The sequence below is a fragment of the Pituophis catenifer genome, unplaced genomic scaffold (assembly GCF_029215685.1).
Source record: "Pituophis catenifer annectens isolate HBS135680 unplaced genomic scaffold, rPitCat1.0.hap2 SCAF_1, whole genome shotgun sequence".
Classification (NCBI taxonomy): Eukaryota; Metazoa; Chordata; class Lepidosauria; order Squamata; family Colubridae; genus Pituophis; species Pituophis catenifer.
Window position 1 is genome coordinate 73,229,875 of NW_027256881.1, and position 19,439 is coordinate 73,249,313.

The 19,439-nt window shown below is 40.8% G+C and overlaps 1 protein-coding gene across 1 annotated transcript; it reads right to left on the bottom strand.

Annotated features, from left to right (window-relative positions):
- Positions 1 to 204: 204 nt before the first annotated feature.
- Positions 205 to 18,792, bottom strand: LOC139322208 (sulfotransferase 6B1-like). The gene is made up of 7 exons (XM_070951228.1): positions 18,591 to 18,792; positions 7,909 to 8,045; positions 7,076 to 7,165; positions 6,195 to 6,321; positions 4,829 to 4,923; positions 1,424 to 1,580; positions 205 to 355 (listed from the first exon to the last, which is right to left on the bottom strand). Exons 1-7 carry the CDS (start codon positions 18,790 to 18,792, stop codon positions 225 to 227), a joined length of 939 nt encoding a protein of 312 aa, XP_070807329.1. The 3' UTR covers positions 205 to 224.
- Between the last annotated feature and the right edge of the window lie 647 nt (positions 18,793 to 19,439).

Genomic DNA, 19,439 nt, shown 5'->3' on the forward strand with positions numbered 1-19,439 from the left:
TATGCTATCAGCAGGTTTAAGTAATGCAATTAAGCTTAGAAATTTATAGAAATTTTGTCAGAAACTTGTTGAAATAATTTCTATTCCCCTTTCAGATTAGGGATTAGAGAGATCAGATCAGAGATTACATAAAACTCATACATTTATTACAAGTAAATAGAATGCCTTGTTTCTAAGAATGGAATTGTTTTAGACTGGAGCTGATAGCTTTTTTTCCTTGATCTTCATGTCTTGCAGTAACGATCATAGTTTATCAATTTTCCCACTTTGGTTCCTTCTAAGCGCTCTTTAAATACGGTGTCCATCTCCTTGTTGTTTGCTTCACTAAAAAGTGTTTTCCAGTCACTTACTCCACCTGTAAACAAACAATTATTTTCCTTTTCTTATATGAAAACCACACACCTTGTACTGTCAATAAGTATTTGCCTAAAGTCTGCAATAGTTTAGGCAAATAAATAATAATTAGCTGTTTTACAAATGCTTTTTTCAAATGCTCTATACCTGCCTTTCTGGGTATATTTCCATCCATCCATCCATCCATCCATCCATCCATCCATCCATCCATCCATGCATTTTATATATAGCTGAATAGCTCAGAGTAAATAGTCCTTTGCAAATACATACTGTCAATTTATAAGCAGATGGAAATGGCTGCTGTTTTTACTTATTTATTTTGTGGATGTTTTATTGTTTTAATGTTTTTAAGTTGTTTTACTTATAGTTTTAGAAATAGTTATGTCACCAATTAATCTTTAACAACTTAAGAAGATGTTGGTTAACCATTTGTCTGAAGTGGTGTAGGGTTCCTTCCTAAGCAGGGGGTTGGACTAGAAGACCTCCAAGGTCCCTTCCAACTAATACAGATACTACAAATTTGATTTTAAAAGTGATTTTTTTTTATCTTTGACAGTTTCCTGTAGTTAAAAATATATACAGTAATTATCCAGTGTTATTCAGAGATGCAGTAAACGTTGTACAACTATTACTTCTCTCTCTCTCTTTAAAAAAGGAATGATCATGGACATAGGATTTGGAGGTTGGGAGTTTATTCATCATCAAATGATTATAGACAGATTAAACTCTAGCATGGCTAACCGGATTTGTAATTATTATGCTTCTCTCGTTTTGTGTCCACCTCTATTTAAAAATAAAAATAAAAGTTTATTCCTTTTTTCTATATTCTAAACAGAGCATAGTTCTCCTTTAAATTAATAGATTTGATCATGCATTCTGTGATGGCTGCTGAATTCTTTATTTTTTTAAAAAATGCAAATGCTCAAGAGCAAATTAGTTAGAATTTCATATCATTTTCTCTATCTATGGAATAGGGATGAATAATTAATTCTCACTAAAATAGGATATCATATTTACCAGTAGCTTCAATGATGTAACGAGTGCAACATTATGGATTTTCAAAAGTTACCTTTCCGGAAAAGAACTTCACCAAATTCTCCATGGGTTGTTTTAGATTTTTCTTTCATCGCCTTGAATGTGCTCCTTTCTGCAACACCTTGAAAGTCTTCCTCATTTAAGTTCAATTCAAGAAACGTGGAAATCTTTTTGGCTCCTAACGCTGGGTTCTGAAAAAGTTATCAATTTGTACTGCTGGTGAAAAAAAAAACCCTCATTTATTTAATGTCCCATTTCTAAGAAAGATATCTGACCAACTTTGGGAAGGGAATGATGCAATATATCTTCATGTCTAAGGTTCCCTCTGGTTTTCTCATTCTAAATGAGATGCTATGCTCATTCTAAATGCTATGGCTACATTCTGTACCATGCCTGCATGGTTTCAGTTACAATCAGAAAGTTCTACATGAATATATAAATATATGTATAAATACACGCACACATACACACATTATTATAGGGAGCAAATACAATTTCCCCATGCTCAGTTTGATCTCATTTCATGTTCGTGGATGTTGGTTTATGCTTAAGGTGACCAGATTTTAACATTGGTAAAGAGTAAGGTGACCAGATTTTAACATTGGTAAAGAGGGATGTTGTGGGCGTGGCTTATTTTGTGGGCGTGGCTAGCTGATCATGTGACCGGGTGGCCATGGCTATGTCTATAGGGTAAGGTGAACAGATTTTAACATTGGTAAGAAGGACACCATTGTGGGCGTGGCTTATTGTGTGGGCGTGGCTTGGAGGCCATGTGACTGGGTGGGCGTGGCTACCTGGTCATGTGACCGGGTGGCCATGGCTATGTGTATAGGGACTACTCAGAGGGCTGAAAAGTCATTTCTGACAGGTCCTCACACTTTTGACTGGTCCTCACACTTATGACCATCCTCACATTTATGCCCGTGCAGCATTCTTAACAACCATGTCACTCATTTCACAACTGCTTCTCTTCAACAAGGTGACAAGATAGGGCAAAAATGTAAAATGTGAGGACAGTCGTAAGTTCGAGGACTGGTCAAAAGTGTGAGGACCAGTCAAAAATAACTTTTTCAGCCCTCTGAGTAGTCCATATGCACAAAAGGACTAACCAGAGGGCTGAAAAAAGTCATTTCTGACAGGTCCTCGCACTTTTGACTGGTCCTCACACTTATGACCATCCTCACATTTATGCCCGTGCAGCATTCTTAACAACCATGTCACTCATTTCACAACTGCTTCTCTTCAACATGGTGACAAGATAGGGCAAAAATGTAAAATGTGAGGACAGTCGTAAGTTCGAGGACTGGTCAAAAGTGTGAGGACCAGTCAAAAATAACTTTTTCAGCCCTCTGAGTAGTCCATATGCACAAAAGGACTAATCAGAGAGCTGAAAAAAGTCATTTCTGACAGGTCCTCGCACTTTTGACTGGTCCTCACACTTACGACCATCCTCACATTTATGCCCATGCAGCATTCTTAACAACCATGTCACTCATTTCACAACTGCTTCTCTTCAACATGGTGACAAGATAGGGCAAAAATGTAAAATGTGAGGACAGTCGTAAGTTCGAGGACTGGTCAAAAGTGTGAGGACCAGTCAAGAATAACTTTTTCAGCCCTCTGAGTAGTTCATATGCATTAAAGGATTACAGCAATAGAGAGGGATGAAGGAATGGAAATTAGAGTAGGAGTGAGGGTAAGAGAGGGAGGAAGAGAGGAGGAGAAGGAGAAAGAAAGAGGAAGTAGGGAGGAGAAAAAGAGGGTGGGGGGAAGAGAAAGTAAGAAGGAAAGAAAAGAGAGAGGTGGTAGGTTTGAGGAGAAAGATTGCTGTACAATAAAAAAGATGAAAGGGAAGAAAGCCAACCCCAAGCAAATATAAAGATATTAAGATAAAGAATGAATTGTTAAACTTTAAAGAATAAAAGAGAACAAATATGAATAAATAGCAATAATTAGAAACACACATACAAACATACAATGTATTTTCTTTGAACAGAATATTTGGCTGGTTCACAAATTTAAACAGCGTTTAGTCATTTCAATTAAATTTACAATTTCTATATTTCCTTTTTGCCATATTTATTCCTCATCTATTTTTTAAAAAAACCAATATTACCCTTCATCCTCATCTCTAATCTTAATCAAATTCAATTTTTACCTTCTATTCTATATTATACCCCTTCCCATTGTCATCTATTTTTATATCCATCCTCACATTGTTTAATTATGTAATTATGTAATACAGTTGTTTAATACAAATTCAACATTTTAATATAAATCAATTAGTTATAAAACTATCTTTTTTGTATATTAATCAATATGAACATGAATATTCCAATTATTTCCATGCAATCCAATTTCTTACAAATCAATTAATTATATTTACCAATAATAATAAACCAAATAATTTCTCCCATATATTCCTCCGAACCACAACTTAACCATTTCTGCTTTCAACACAATATACAATTAATAGTATCTCAATTATTACAATTCCCTAGTTAAATACAGCTTTTTTTCCTTTGTGTTTTAAAATCTTGAACTCTCCTCCTAAATTTCCCATTGTTTGCAGTTTTTCACCTACCTTTTTTGGGGAGGAAAAATAAAAATAAATCTCTCTCTGCCTCATTTTGTCACGCTGCACCAAAGACCCTGGTTTCGTTTTCGTTTCTGAAGCTTAGCTAGGGGAAAAAAAAACTGCTTTACACTGATTGCCTGTAGGGCGGCCCTTTGAAGCCCCGGGCAAGAGTTTAAACAGTTTTTTTTTCTTCTAGCCATCAGCTGGGGCTCAAGAAAAATCGGGACTTTTTTGAAACGCCGCGGGACGCGGGACAAATTGCTCAAAAGCGGGACTGTCCCGCCAAAAGCGGGATGTCTGGTCACCTTATTTATGCTGTGGTTGGCTGGTTGGCACTGTTATTTTTACTTCTTTCCTAGAGCAAAAAGGGGTGAAATAATTATTTGGGGGAAAAGAATCAATAAACAAACACAGAGTTTCCTTAACTGAAAATCATATGTGCTAACTGCTGGAGGATCATGGGTCTTTCTTGATTATGAAGTTCTTACAGGAAACCTGGAGGTCATTGATCATCTATTTTTTTTTTCTTGATCATTTTGGTAATAAGAATAGAAGGCCAGTAAAAGAGATTCAGTTAGTTGGACTTTTTAACTGTTTCTATAGAATGCATTTAAGGAAACTCTAGAATATTTTCGCATGAGACGTATACTCTGGCAGAAATGTTAAAGAAGCTTAATTGATATTTAGAATGGATTCTGAACATCTAGCAGTGATTAGAATTCTGATCTGATTTGTTCCAGAAAGATATGGTGTTAAATTCCTACTACACCCTGAAATTCGCATCGCTCTTTCTCTAAGTCTTTCCATTCATTGCTGTTTGTGAATATAAGAATCCATATATCTGAACAGTATTAACTTTACCTCTTTTGTCTCTTCATATGTTATTGACAAGACATTTTCTTTATCAATATACTTATTCCATGTACAAAGATACTCTATATAGGATCCCCAGGGCACTATTAAAATTTTAAAAAAATAATTAAGATCACATCAGAACAAGATTGATAACAGACATAATATATATATGACTCATTGAAAATTTAAGCTGGTCTCTGAATATCATTTCTATAGAGTCTAGTTTTTTCCCAATCCTTTTTCCTCAATTCTAATGTCCCTGAATATTGCAATTATCTAGAAAAAATACTCTATTCTTTTTAATTATGTCTGGTATGTTGTGTGTTAGTTAGTAATCAATTTATATATGAAAATCACATAAAAATTAACATCATCGGTAGTGTTTAATTTTGTGATTATACCACATTTAGGAAGCTCAGAAATTAAAGTTTTGCATAGATGCCAGTGTATTGTAGTACTTACTTAGTTCTGACATGGTTTATAATCTGAGCATAAACAAGCATATACAAGCAATATAAATTAATTGGAAAATTGATATCGTCATTATTATTCCAAACCTTCCATCTAAATAACAATCTCGAGATATAATAGATTTCTTTTTGCTAAATATTGGTAACTGGGTTTAAGTCAAAATAATATGTATCTTTCTTTTTTCATTTGGCCTATATTTAACAATGACTTTAAATGAAATTACATTTAAGTTACAGCTGCCAGAGGTTAGAATGAAATACCTTGAAAAACTGAATTACAGTAGAAATAGCACTTAGAATTATATACCGCTTCACAGTGCTTTACAACACTCTCTAAGCGGTTTACAGAGTCAGCATAATTCCCCCAACAATCTGGGTCCTCATTTTACCGACTTCAGAAGGATGGAAGGGCTGAGTCAACCTTGAGATGGTCAGGATCGAACTGCTGGCAGTGAGCAGTAAGTTAGCCTGCAATACTGCATTCTAACCACTGCATCACCATGAATGAATGAATACGTGAATTAATGAATGAACATATTTTCTGCTACTCTATTGATTTATTAGTTGGATTTATATTCTGTCTTTAGTGCGGAAGTTCAAGGCTGCATACATCGCACACCTTCTTATTTTTTTCTTACAATAACAACCCTTGGAAGGAGACTGGACTGAGGAAATGAGAAATATTTGCTACTGTTTCCAAATAATATTTGTTGCTATATCAGAAAAGGAATCTGTTCATAGGATTAACTATGATTTATTGAAATGAGCTGAGAACCTTAACTCAAATTTGAAGTGTATCTGCTAATCACTAATCAAGAAAAAATAATGATCAAGATAAACATGTGTAGATATATTCTTCATATCTACAGACATTAAACAATTGGAATGAATAAAAATTCTACTTTTTCCTATCATTAAAGCTCGGAAGAACTCTTCAAATGTATCAAAGGGAGGAGAAGGACTGAAGTTGTTTGAAAAATGGAAAAAAGATGCAGCAACATCTTTTGGATTTCGAATCAGCAGCAGCACCTAAAAACCAAAAAAACATTAGAATATCAAATGAGAAAGCATAGATTATATCTCCAAAATGTTCCAGATTCTCTGAAAATTACCCTAAACTACTTTTTATCACTGAAATCTTATATACACTTGCCTGTGTGAATACCTGAATTACATTCAGTTCCTGGTATCTTACTGTATATTAATGCAAAGATGTTAGGGAACAGAATGGCCTAGTGAGACAATATATTGCCAGATTAGGTGGGTGGATGGCAAGTTTGGAAGTTTTTGAAAATAGCTTGCCCTTGCCTTCTTCCTAGGCTGAGAGGGAGTGACTAGTCCAAAGTCCCCCAACTGGCTTTATATCTCATTTAGCCCGATGCCTTAGCTACACACCAAACTGGCTCTCTAGATTAGTATGGAACCTCCATTTCAAATCTGTTTACAGGTACTTCCCCAAATGATGTCTCTGAACTACTAAAGGGCAGGGCTTTAATTTGGAAACAATCATATCCTGAAAATGCAATTAAGTTGCACTGCAGTAATTATAATTATCCAAATTATCCAAATTTAAAGAACCTATCAACAGATAGCTATAGTAAATATAGCTATTTACTACCCAGTGATCCATTTGTATGGTGCATAATGATTATTATATTAGGCATGCTCTTATTTATCAGTTTCTTAATATTTTATTGTTGAAGACTAACTTTATCCATATAGAAATACTCAATGAATTTTATCAAGATTGTTACAATTTTAGGGCATTAAAGCAGCTACTTACTTTGGCTTTGTTCTTGAAAATAGATGGTGGGAATCTATCAGGACGGAGATGAGTGAACATCACTCTCCTGGAAGGATAAGTATCCATCCTCTTCAATAAATAATAAATCAAATCAATCAAATCAGTAAATAATCAACTACTAGAATTCCCCAGCCAGCATGAGAAACACCAGACTGGACAATTGAGGTTAGAATAATTCTTGGACACACTTTAAATTAAAGTTTTCAAAGTCACAAAAGTTAAGTTAGAATTTCTCTTTATTGTCCTCCACCCCACAATCATAAAATAAGAAATTGTTTGGGAATAAGTTAATTGAACTCAAAAATCACCCCTGGTTTTGCAAAAGGAAAAAAAATCTAGGTAAATATGATCCAAAGCATAGATTAGACTAGACTAGACTAGACTAGACTAGACTAGACTAGACTAGACTAGACTAGACTAGACTAGACTAGACTAGACTAGGCAAACTAAACCTGGGCAGGTCAGAGAAGACCAGACTAGACTAGATTAGACTAGATTAATAACCACACATTTCAAATATGCAAATTTCCAGTTTTCCCACTCAATTTTAGCATCAAGAGTAACATACTTACCCGTCAGTGGATTGGTTAATATATCAACCAAGATCAATTTTACCTCTTCAAAGACGGAGTCATGCAGAATCAACCTAGTTATCTCTGATGAAACATAGTCTGACTGATTAACTTTATTCTGGGGACACCCTGCAAAAATACTCAATATTTTACCTCTATTGCTGTTTTAATATACGGTCTGATGAAAATTTACCATGATTGAGTAGGCGATGTTTATCAGTCTGCATAAATAATACTAACCTTATACTTTTCAGTATCTCCTATTTCGAGATAGGGAAATTCTGCTAGGAGAAGTTTTTCATGCAACTTCTCTGGTTCATATTTCTTTGCAGATGTTATTACTAAATCAGTAACAATCTGGCCAACCCAGTTGGTACCTGGGGGGACAAAATTAAATACACTTATAGTATATACTTGTATAGTAAAAACATAAAAGCAATACCAATCAATTTACAATTGAAATCTTGTGAAAAAAGTGTAGGAATGGACACATTCCAGTGAACATATGGCAGTATTTAGTGTTTACCGTTTATTACCAAAATGTTTACAAATAGTCACTAACAAAGGTAGTTCCAAAAAAAAAAAAAAGAAAAAAAAAAGGAGAAGCTGTATTAAGCTTACTTAACCACCTCACTTTTCACCAATTGCACTTTCCAAATGCTTTTATAAAGTATAACCTCTCTAAAATGCATTGGAGTAATCAAGACAGGAAATAACCAAGGCATGAATAATTGTAGCCAGATTCCACTGGCTCGTAAAAAGGCATTTGTCCACATTTATTTATTTATTAGTCGCATTTCTATGCCACCCAACTCCCTAGGGACTCTGGACGGCTTACAGCAAAAAAACAATGCAAACAATATCCCGTAAATTTTTTTTAAAAGAAAACATTAAAAATCCATACCCTCCATTCCATGGCCGGGTCTCGCAAGATCGCCGTAGCGAGATCAACAGCCCCAGGCCTGCCAGAAAAGCCAGGTCTTCACCGCTTTCCGGAAGGCCAATAGGGTGGGGGCAGTCTAGATCTCAGGAGGTAATTGGTTCCAGAGAGCCGGGGCAGCCACAGAGAAGGCCCTCCCCCGCGGACCTGCCAACCAACATTTTTAGCTGACGGGACCCAGAGGAGACCAGCTCTGTGGGATCTTACTGGTCGCTGGGAGCTATGCGATAGAAGGCGGTCTCAAAGATAGCCTGGCCCTGAGCCATGTCAAATTGTCAATTGTCAATGCCAATTGTCATAGAATTACAAGCAGTTGGGCTTTCTGTATGACTTTTGTGTTCATACTGCTTATTAAATGGAATTATAAAGTCTGCATAAATAATGCTAACCTTACACATTTCACTATCTCCTATTTCAAGTTGGAAGTTCATGGAAGTTCTGCTAGAAATTTAAAACTTACGAGTTCTCAGAAAACACAATTTTGCAGACCAAGCATTAGGGATAGGAGAAGCACTGAAATAAAATACTTCTGCTTTGACAAAGTGGACATGCCACTTGCAAGGCAGTCGCTTCTCAAGTTACTTTGAAAACTGCTAGGATGTAACAACCTGTCAAAATATCTTTTTAAAATAAACTTTTAAAAATATAATAGTATTAAACACCCACTATAGGATTTTTTTCCAGCATTAAACACCTACTATAGGTTGTCTTTCCTGCTTCTATAGAATGAAAGGGACATTATATATTCAACAGGTGAAGTTCAATTTTAACCTCTAACATTGGCAGGGATCTCAATAACTTCAGAGGGGAATCTACCATATTTTTCAGAGTATAAGACGCAGCTTAGTTTTTGGGGAGAAAAATAGGAAAAAAAAATCTGCCTACCAGGTATTCATCTGGCTAGCGTCCTAAATCTGGTCAGCTTCAGCACATTAGTTTGCTGGTTTTTTATCCCCTGCTTGGGGATAAAAAAACAGCTTCTAAGGCACAGCTGAGAGGAAGCAGCAATGAGAAAAGCAGGCAAAGCTTGGGGGAGAGATCGCTTCACTCGGCTAGCGCCTAGTTAGGGCTGAAAAAAAGCTTCTAAAGAACAGCTGAGAGTCGGAGGAAAGCATGGAGATCTCTTCACTTGCTAGCACAGCGGAGAGTCAAGGAAGCAGGCAAAGCTGGGAAGATCGCTTCACTCGCTAGCGCCTCGTTAGGGCTGAAAAAAAGCTTTGAAAAAGCTACATTCGTAGTATAAGACACACACAAATTTTCAGCCTCTTTTAGGGGGGGGGGAAAGGTGTGTCTTATACTCTGAAAAATACGGTATTTCTGTAAGCAGTTCTTAGTCAGGATAGAAAGCATTTTGGACATAATGGAGCCTTCTCCCCTCAATGTTTTCCAAGTCTGTCTTTGCTACTAACAGAGCTCAAATTCTGATGAAACAAAGTGCAAAGTCCATATCTGTTCCAAAAATTTTCCAGGATCTTTCTGTTTTCAATCTTTGCACTTGCAACACTCTCAGTCAAGGTATAATTTTTTATAAAAGGTTGCATTACGACTTGCCAAATTTAATTTCAGGAATACTTTGATGAAATGCACATATCCCATGATTTCTAAGAATGTTTTGTAACGATAGGCTTTCTGATGTTAGAGTACTACATTCTCATTTTCCAAAATACATGTTGACCACAAGTCCTTGCATGCTTGTGAACAATTTCAAGTACTATAAGTAACCCACATTTGCAACTTTTGACAACTAGACCTGAATTAATAGTTTTAACTTTCAGTGCAATATTAGTAATCCCATTTGTGCATAGAATTCCTTGGGAAAAAGATAGACAAAGCAAAAGTAGTAAAATAATACACACATCGACAGTGAAACCTGAACCCTTTGACTCTTTTTTTCTCATAAATATGACAAGCTCTATTCAAATTCAAAATTTATTTGAATCTCTATTTCCTTATTCTAATATGGAATAACTTGTGTTCGATTATCATGGTCCATGGCCAAGGTAAATTTTCAACACGCTGTCCTCATTTATATGAAAATATATTTCATTAGATATACTGATACTTGGGAGGCTTAAAGGTTAAGAGTTTGACAGAAAAAAAATACAGTAGTGCTTTTATACAATACTCCCCACCAAAAATAAATAAGCCTCTATCAGGGATGAAATGTAAAATTTGTTACTACCGGTTCTGTGGGCATGGCTTGGTGGGGGGGTAATGTGACAGTGTGGGCGTGGCCAACTTTTTTTTTTTTTAACTTTTCAAAGCATTTTTTCTAATGCTTTGAAAAGCCTCTGCCGATCAGGCAACTCAACTGCGATCATCAGAGAGGCTTTTTAAAAAAATACCTCTCTGACAATCCCAGCTGAGTTGCCTGATCCGCAGAGAGGTATTTTTTAAAAAATACCTCTCTGCCGATCAGGCAACTCAGCTGGGATTGTCAGAGACTTTTCAAAGCATTTTTTTTACCACCTCTTTGGCCAAGAGGTTGCAGAAAAAAATGCTTTGAAAAGCCTCTGATGATCCCAGCTGAGCCGCGCGATCATCAGAGGCTTTTTTTTTTTACTTTTAAAAGCATTTTTTTAAAATGCTTTTAAAAGTAAAAAAAAAAAAGCCTCTGATGATCGTGCGGCTCAGCTGGGCATGGTGGGGGGCAGGGATTTTTGCTACCGGTTCTCCGAACCACCCGCTGCCATCGCTACCAGATCGGGCAATCCGGTCCAAACCGGGAGCATTTCACCCCTGGCCTCTATATAAAAATAAGTTACGAATAAAATTCTGCTTACCTACCATATTGATTTATCCATACATGCATATGTACATCCAATAAAGAATATTTGTAGTTCAGGGTTGAAATGAGGCAATGGGGAAATCCGAACCAGTTTGCTACTGGTTCGCTGGCCGCACATGCATTCCGCGTGCCAAATGTGCACTGCATGTGCATGCGCAGTGCACACCAAACATGCGCTGCGTGTGCACATGCACAATATTTATTTTATTTATTTTATTTTATTTTGAATTTGTATACCACCCTTCTCCCTGAGGACTCAGGGCGGTGAACAGCCAAGTAAAAACATCAAATACAAATATTAAAATACAATTAAAAGATATATATAAATTTGGCCCCATTAATTAAAAACGATAAATAAAACAATTAAAAACACTTAAAAATTAGGCCAAAAAGTATACGCCAAAAAGAGGCTTGGGAAGGTAAGTAGAACAGCAAGGGGGGATCAGCTGTGCTGCGAGATTTAGCTTTGCTAGAAAGCAGGATTTCCTGCTTTCTGATCATACCTGATTATACCATCAGTGATAGTAAGGAGACTGTTTATTCTCTTTGGGGCTGGTTGATTGTCTCTTTTGCATAGTCTATAGATGTTGTTAATGTCTATGTGTCTATTGATTTGTCATCAGAATATAAATTGACAGCAAATGGCACTCCTTACTAGCACTGATGATGTTACCTAGTTTGGGTAATGAAACATCTGCAAGAAAACAAGCAAGTCCAAGGACCCCCCATTTCAGGGGTGAAATGCTACCGATTTGCTCCAGTTCGCGTGAACCGGTAGTTAAAAAAAGCTACCAGTTCCTCTGAACCGGTATTTCCAATGATCAGCTGTGCCATATCTGCAAGAATTTTCTAACTAGCGGCACACTTTGAGCATAAATCCTTGAATGACAAAATAATAAAGCAGAAATTTTAGTTTCTGTTGGAAAACAACCACAAGGCAAATGAAGCCGAAAAAATTGAGTAAGGCTGATGGAATGTTAGTTGGCTGGAACATGTTCCTATTCTGAGGTGAAAGCAATCTCGTGGGATGAATAGTTACATAACAGGACACTGGACATTAGTTGTAGAAAGTGATTTTCTCAAATTAATGCTGGGTGTTCAAGGCTTGCACAGGAGGATGATATTCCTAATGTTGTATATCTTTTCTCTTTCTCTGTGCATTGTTTCTGGTTATGGTAAAGGAAATGCATTTTCCCACATTTGAACAAGTATGAACATTCCATAAATGTTTAAAGAAATTGGCATGTGACAGATGTAGGGAATTGAAGAATGATGTCGGGCAGAATGCAGAACACTGCTTCCGTTTTTGGTGTCATTGTATCTTCTTCCTGGATGACCCTCTGCGCATGTCCAAGATGGCCGCTCCCAGCTGAGCAGCGGCGATACCCGGGGGATATCCCCCGGTTTTGGGGGGGGGTTCGGGGGCCAGACCAGCTAATTGAGCCCCACGTCTGGTGAGGGGAGCTTCTCACCAGTCTGTGTCATCTTTTTGAGAGCTGGCAGCTCTCCAGGACACGATGGCCGGGAACAAGACGGAGGCGGCTGCGCTGCGGCTTTTACGAGCGGGGAGAGCGCCCTCGGCGTCCTCGGCGTCTCCCTGCAGCTGCCGAACTAGTGGAACGGGCGGTGGCGGCGTCGGCGATGCAGCCCCTCCCTGGAGCTCCAGGGACTCCGAGGGGACGGCAGGGGCTTCCTGTTAGACCCAACGGTGGATGGAGGTGTTCTAAGAGCTGGCATCGTCGGGATTGGCACTCGCTTTAACACTGGGACGAGCGGCTGGGAGAGATAACATCAGAGAGGCTGGAAAGGGACAGGAGCCTGAATAGGGAGAGAGAGGGGCACTCTGACCACGATTTGAATCAGACCATCAATGTTTGTTTTTTGGAACTGCCAGTTACAGCTATGGATGGGAGGCCCACCTGGAGGGGGCCCACTCCTGGTCCTTCCAGAGGCTCCCCCCCTTATTTGGATGGGGGTGAGCTAGAAACATTGTTGCTTGATGATCACAAAAGACCTTGGGCCAGGCTTTTATGCCTTACGTGGTCTGTTAGCCTCTAGGAGGCCACTTATCATCTGGAGATGCCTCTGAATAATATAATACGATACTTGCTATGATATGATACGATACCCACCTCCCATGGACATGGACATCTATAGCCTCCCGATTCGCCTCCCTACTCGCCTAAGGTGCAGCCGCTAGAGTTATCGGAGTCTTCTCTGGGCCCGTGAACCTGTAGATTGGTGGTTTGTTATCAATGCCCCCAATTGTAAGAGGGAAATATTTGGATTTCAAGTCCTTCATGGTGCCGGTCGACGACTGCGGTTTCTGGCCCTTCCCAGCTTTCATGAGAGGGCAGCTGGTGTTAACATCTGGCCTCGAAGCGGCCTAAGACTCCACCCACTGCTGTGAGAGAGCAGTGGAGTTTACTGACTTGGAATTGATTGAATATCCCTTTCCAGACTTTGGACTATCTTGATTACCCCCAGGCCGTCGATTTTCCCCAAATTGATTGATTGATTAATTAATTAATTGATTGATTAGATGTATTCGCTAACAGAGCTTCTTGTTCTGTGAGACTCCCCCCTCTCGCAGGTGTGGCCCTCTACTTTATCAAGGGCCTACCTTTATGACGGGCGTTGGCACCCCGAGAGGTGACATGTTGCAAAAAGGGGATTGAGGGGTTTTTTAGGGAAACTTTTTGATAGATTTTTAAGGGATTTTAAGGGGAGGGAGGGTTGTGTGGGTTTGGGGGTTAACCCACGGGGGGAGGGGTCCAGCCCAGCTGTCAATGGGGCCATGGAGGGTGCGGATTCCAGGGGTAAGGGGGACATTAGAGTCCATTCTGTTGAGGGCTTTTCCATCAACGCATTGAGTGGGAGGGGCAGATATGGCGGGAGCAGGGGGCCGTATCATGTGGGGGCGCGCACTTGCTATCTTCGAGCGGTGGCACGCCCCGGTCCCCATAGCTCTTCTCGCACTCCAGGCTGTTCAGTCTCTCAGGGCCCGAGCCTTCGGCTGCTGTTATGCAATGCCAGGTCCGTGGTAAATAAAGCCCCCCTCATTTGTGATCTTATTCAAGAGGGGGGAGCGGACCTGGCAGGGATTACGGAGACCTGGTTGGGCCAAGAGGGGGGAGTCCCCCTCGTAGATATGTGCTCATCAGGCTTCCGTGCATTCCATCAGCCGAGAGCCCAGGGCAGGGGCAGGGGTGTGGCAGTTATTATAAAGGAAGGTCTTGATCCGAGGGAGACCACTGTTCCACAGATAGCTGGATGTGAGTCCCTTTTTGTGAAGTGGGGCCATGGAGTACAGATGGGCTTGTTGATCGCGTACCTGGCTCCCTGCCACGTGGCAATGGCCCTGCCCGAGCTGCTTAACGTCATAGCCGAGGTGGCGGCCATGACTTTTAGTCATGGGGGATTTCAACCTGCCATCTATCGGTGAAATGTCTGAGGTGGCTCGAGAGTTCATGGCTTCCATGACGGCCATGGACCTTACTCAGTTTATTCATGACCCTACTCACATAGGTGGACACACTCTGGACTTGATTTTTATCTCTGGTCAGTGGTTGAGTGGCCTTGATATAGGGGATATAGTCATCGAACCCTTGTCATGGTCTGACCACTCGCTCCTTCGACTGGACTTTCTAACCGCTGCACCTCGCTGCAGGGAGGCGGGACCGACCAGGTGGTTCTGCCCCAGGCGCCTGATGGATCCTGATAGGTTCCAGACAGAGCTTGGGCCATTTCCTGAGACTCTGGCTCATGACTCGGCTGAAGACCTGGTGGCCGCCTGGGATAGTGCGGCCGCCAGGGCTTTGGACTGTGTCGTGCCTTTGCGGCCTCTGACCCGGCACCGAACTCACCTAGCTCCTTGGTTCTCTGAGGAGCTGATGGAGATGAAGCGCCGGAAAAGACACCTAGAGAGTAGTTGGAGGACCAGCCACTCCGAATCTGACCGAACACTGGTGAGGTCTCATATTAAGACCTACCTAGTGGCGATAAAAGCGGCGAAATCTAGCTATTTTGCCGCTCTTATCGCATCATCAGATAATCGCCCAGCCACCCTGTTTAGGGTGACCCGCTCCCTCCTCCATCTGGAAGCGCGGGATGATCCCTTGCAGGGTCGAGCTGAGGACTTTGTGCAGTATCTGTATGACAAGATCGCTCAGATTTGGGAAGGCCTGGCCTCTGACTGAGTAAGTCCAGACGGAATGACTGAGGCAGGTCTTGAGAGTGTTATCTGGGAGGAGTTTGATCCTGTTGCTCCCGAGGACGTGGACAGGATCCTGGGATGGCTGAACGCGACCACATGTTTATTGGACCCGTGTCCCTCCTGGTTGGTACTGGCTTCCCGGGAAGTTACACGAGGCTGGCTCCAGGGGATTGTTAACGCTTCTCTGAGTGAGGGGGTCCTGCCGACCGCTTTGAAAGAAGCGGTGGTGAGGCCCCTCCTCAAGAAGCCCTCCCTGGATCCGGCTATTTTGGCTAACTATCCTCCAGTCTCCAACCTTTGCTTCGTTGCAAAGATTGTTGAGAGTGTGGTAGCGCAGCAGCTTCCCCGGTACCTGGATGAAGCTGTCTATCTGGACCCGCTCCAGTCCGGTTTCTGGCCTGGACACAGCATGGAAACGGCATTGGTCACGTTGGTGGATGATCTCTGGAGGACTCGGGGTTGTTCCTCTATCCTGGTCCTGTTAGACCTCTCAGCGGCTTTTGATACTATTGACCATGGTATCATGTTGCACCGGTTGGAGGGGTTGGGGGTGGGGGGCACCGTCCTGCAGTGGTTCTCCTCCTACCTCTCGGACCGGTCGCAATCCGTGTTGACAGGGGGGTAGAGGTCGACCTCGAGGCCTCTTATATGTGGAGTGCCTCAGGGGTCAGTCCTCTCGCCCCTCCTGTTCAATATTTATGTGAAGCCGCTGGGCGAGATCATCCGTGGCTTTGGGGTGAAGTTCCATCAGTACGCTGATGACACTCAGCTGTACATCTCCACCCCAGGCCAACCCAACGATGTCCTTGAAGTGATGTCCCAGTGCCTGGAGGCCGTGCAGGCCTCAATGGGGAGAAACAGGCTCCGACTCAACCCTTCCAAGACCGAGTGGCTGTGGCTTCCGGTGTCCCGATATAGCCAGCTGGTGCCATCGCTGGCTATTGGGGGCGAATCACTGGCCCCCACGGAGAGGGCTCACAACTTAGGCGTCCTCCTGGATGCACGGCTGTCTTCAGAAGAGCATATGACGGCCGTGGCCAGGGGGGCTTTTTATCAGGTTCACCTGATACGCCAGTTGCGTCCCTTTCTGGATCGGGACTCCCTACGCATGGTCACTCAAGCACTCGTCACTTCCCGCCTGGACTACTGCAATGCTCTCTACATGGGGCTCCCCTTGGGGTGCACCCGGAGGCTGCAGTTGGTCCAGAACACGGCCGCGCGGGGATTATGGGAGCAACGGGGCGCTCACATATAACACCTCTCCTGCGCGAGCTGCACTGGCTTCCTGTGGTCTTCCGGGTGCGCTTCAAGGTGTTGGTGACCACCTTTAAAGCGCTCCATGGCTTAGGGCCGGGGTATTTGCGAGACCGCCTTCTGCCGCCGATAGCCTCCCACTGACTGGTTCGCTCACACAGAGAGGGCCTCCTCAGGGTGCCGTCAGCCAAGCAGTGCCGGCTGGCGACCCCCAGGGGGAGAGCCTTCTCTGTGGCAGCGCCTGCCCTCTGGAATGACCTGCCCCCTGAGATACGCACGATATCAGACCTCCGGACTTTTCGTCGGGCCCTGAAGACACACTTGTTCCATCTAGCTGGGCTGGCTTGATCCCATCCTCTCAGTTTTAATTGAATTGGTTTTAATTGGGTTATTTTAATTACCGGGCTGAAATTATTTAATTGTTTTTAAACTGTTTTTTAAATTTTATATGTTATGTTTTACCTCGGCTGTGCACCGCCCTGAGTCCCGCAGGAGAAAGGCGGTATAGAAATATAATAAAATAAATAAATAAATAAATAAATGATCTCATTCTTGCTCTGCTCTGTGTTATCTGACATTCTTCTGAGTGGGGGAAGAGGGAGGAGGATTGTCCAATTAGGACCCTGTTGCTGTCCTACCTTTTATCTGCCTGTGTAAAACTGTATAAAAATAAAAGCTCTTGGAAAGACATCTTGGAACAGAGCAAAAGCCTGGACCTCTGATTTACAACAACGGTGAACAGCCCAACCAAAGAATCTCTAAGACCACTCACACCAACAGTGACGGGGCAAGGCATTATAATATAAATTGACAGCAAATCACACTCCTTACTAGTACTGATGATGTTACCTAGTTTGGGTAATGAAATGTCTGCAAGAAAACAAGCAAGCTCAGGGAGCACCAAGCACCCCTCGTTTCAACTCTGAGCTACAAATAGTCTCCTTTGTTGATGTGCCAACTGTAAACACAGTCAGGACCCTGCAGGAAAGCTAAAACAAGACAAATCATGTTAAAGCACCTGAGTAAAAAAGCAAACCCCAATTCAAATATAAGTTTTTGTTTTAAGTGTATTTTTGTTTTGCTTTACTTTTATTGAAATGATATATCATATTGCAGTTTGAATTTTAATATATCTGACAAGTCATTCAGAAACCTTCCAGAATAGAGGACTTATCTTTGTGTGTAATGCTCCACTAGACCAAAAATTCCCATTATAAAATATAAGATATATAAACACGTGCGCTTTCCAAAAAGGATTTTTCTTTGGAATTCTAAGATTGAAAGCCCCATGAAATCCATTAAACAGACAGATTTAGAACTGCTAGTGTCATTAAACTTTTGTAGCTAAAATGTCAGCAATGTAGAATCATAACAAGTGTGGCACATATTCAATTGATCAGTTTGAAGTCTATTTAACACTACATGGTTTCTCTCTATAGATGTAATGATAGTTTTCTTTCCAGAGTGCAACTTCAGAGATTAAATAGATACTATTGATTGCTCAGGGAATGGCAGAAACCAGGAAATTATGGATGTGCAAAGATGTTTTTCATATTATTCCTGAAGTTCCCCTTACCCTTTGATTTTATTCCAGGCTGTTACCCTACAATTCATCAATTCATCACTATTTCAAGTAAAATCTAATACGGCAGGCCTTTTAAAAATATGTATCAAAAGCCCAGAGTCTCCTTTGTAGGTATAAGAAAACAAACAAACAAACTCACCAGATTTGCAGTATCCTGCTAGAACTACATCATCACTCCTAGCTTGGAAGGCCTCCAAAGCTTTGAACTGCTCTGGGTTGCAAAAGACAGTTGGGTATACAATTCCTTCATGAGTAAACAACAGCTCTTCTGGTGTCATCTGCTCTCCTTCTTTCATGCCTTTTTCCATAATCTCAATAAACTTTTTTCTCACATGTGCCATTTATATGTGTATGTGTGTGTGCAGAATCTGTTCAAACAACCCAATTTGTCTTTTAAAAACTGTATAGACGAATGTATATATAGTTTTCAGCTGTCAAAGAAAGGCAGTAATTAAAAACTTGTGTTTACAATGCAAACCAAACTGTCCAAATAAAAACAAAAACAGGAAAAATGATTTTTCTACAATTGTAGGTATTTCAATTCTGGATACTTACTATTAGGATGAAAAGGAAAAATATAATTTTAAATTTTAAAAGATCTAATAAGGATGTCTCTATAAATACTTATTCTGCTAGAGAGTAAGGTTACTACTGTCTGCTAGAGAGTTAGCTTACTATTAGGATGATTTTGGAAAAACAGTTTTAAATTATGAAAGATCTAATGACAACGTCCTCAAAAACACTTATTCTGCTAGAGTTTAAACTGATGCAGTTACAAATTGTAATCTTCACTACCACGGTGCCATTCAGTTTGGCTGCAGCGTCAGTACACCTAAAACATGAGCAAATATTTTTCTTCACTCTCAAAAAAAACAGAAAACGAAAAATCCAGAAAAGAAAGGAAAAAAATCATTTTATCCTGCTTCATTATTCCCCTTTCACCCAGCTTTGCTTGTCAGCTCCTCAATATTTCTGCTTTCTTTGAAAT

Coding starts and splice junctions, on each gene's coding strand:
- LOC139322208 (XM_070951228.1), bottom strand. CDS start 18,792: ATGGCACATGTGAGAAAAAAGTTTATTGAGATTATGGAAAAAGGCATG. Junction 8,046..18,590: donor AGCAGGATACTGCAAATCTG/GTGAGTTTGTTT, acceptor TTGTCCCCCCAG/GTACCAACTGGGTTGGCCAG. Junction 356..1,423: donor TGAAGTTCTTTTCCGGAAAG/GTAACTTTTGAA, acceptor GTTTGTTTACAG/GTGGAGTAAGTGACTGGAAA.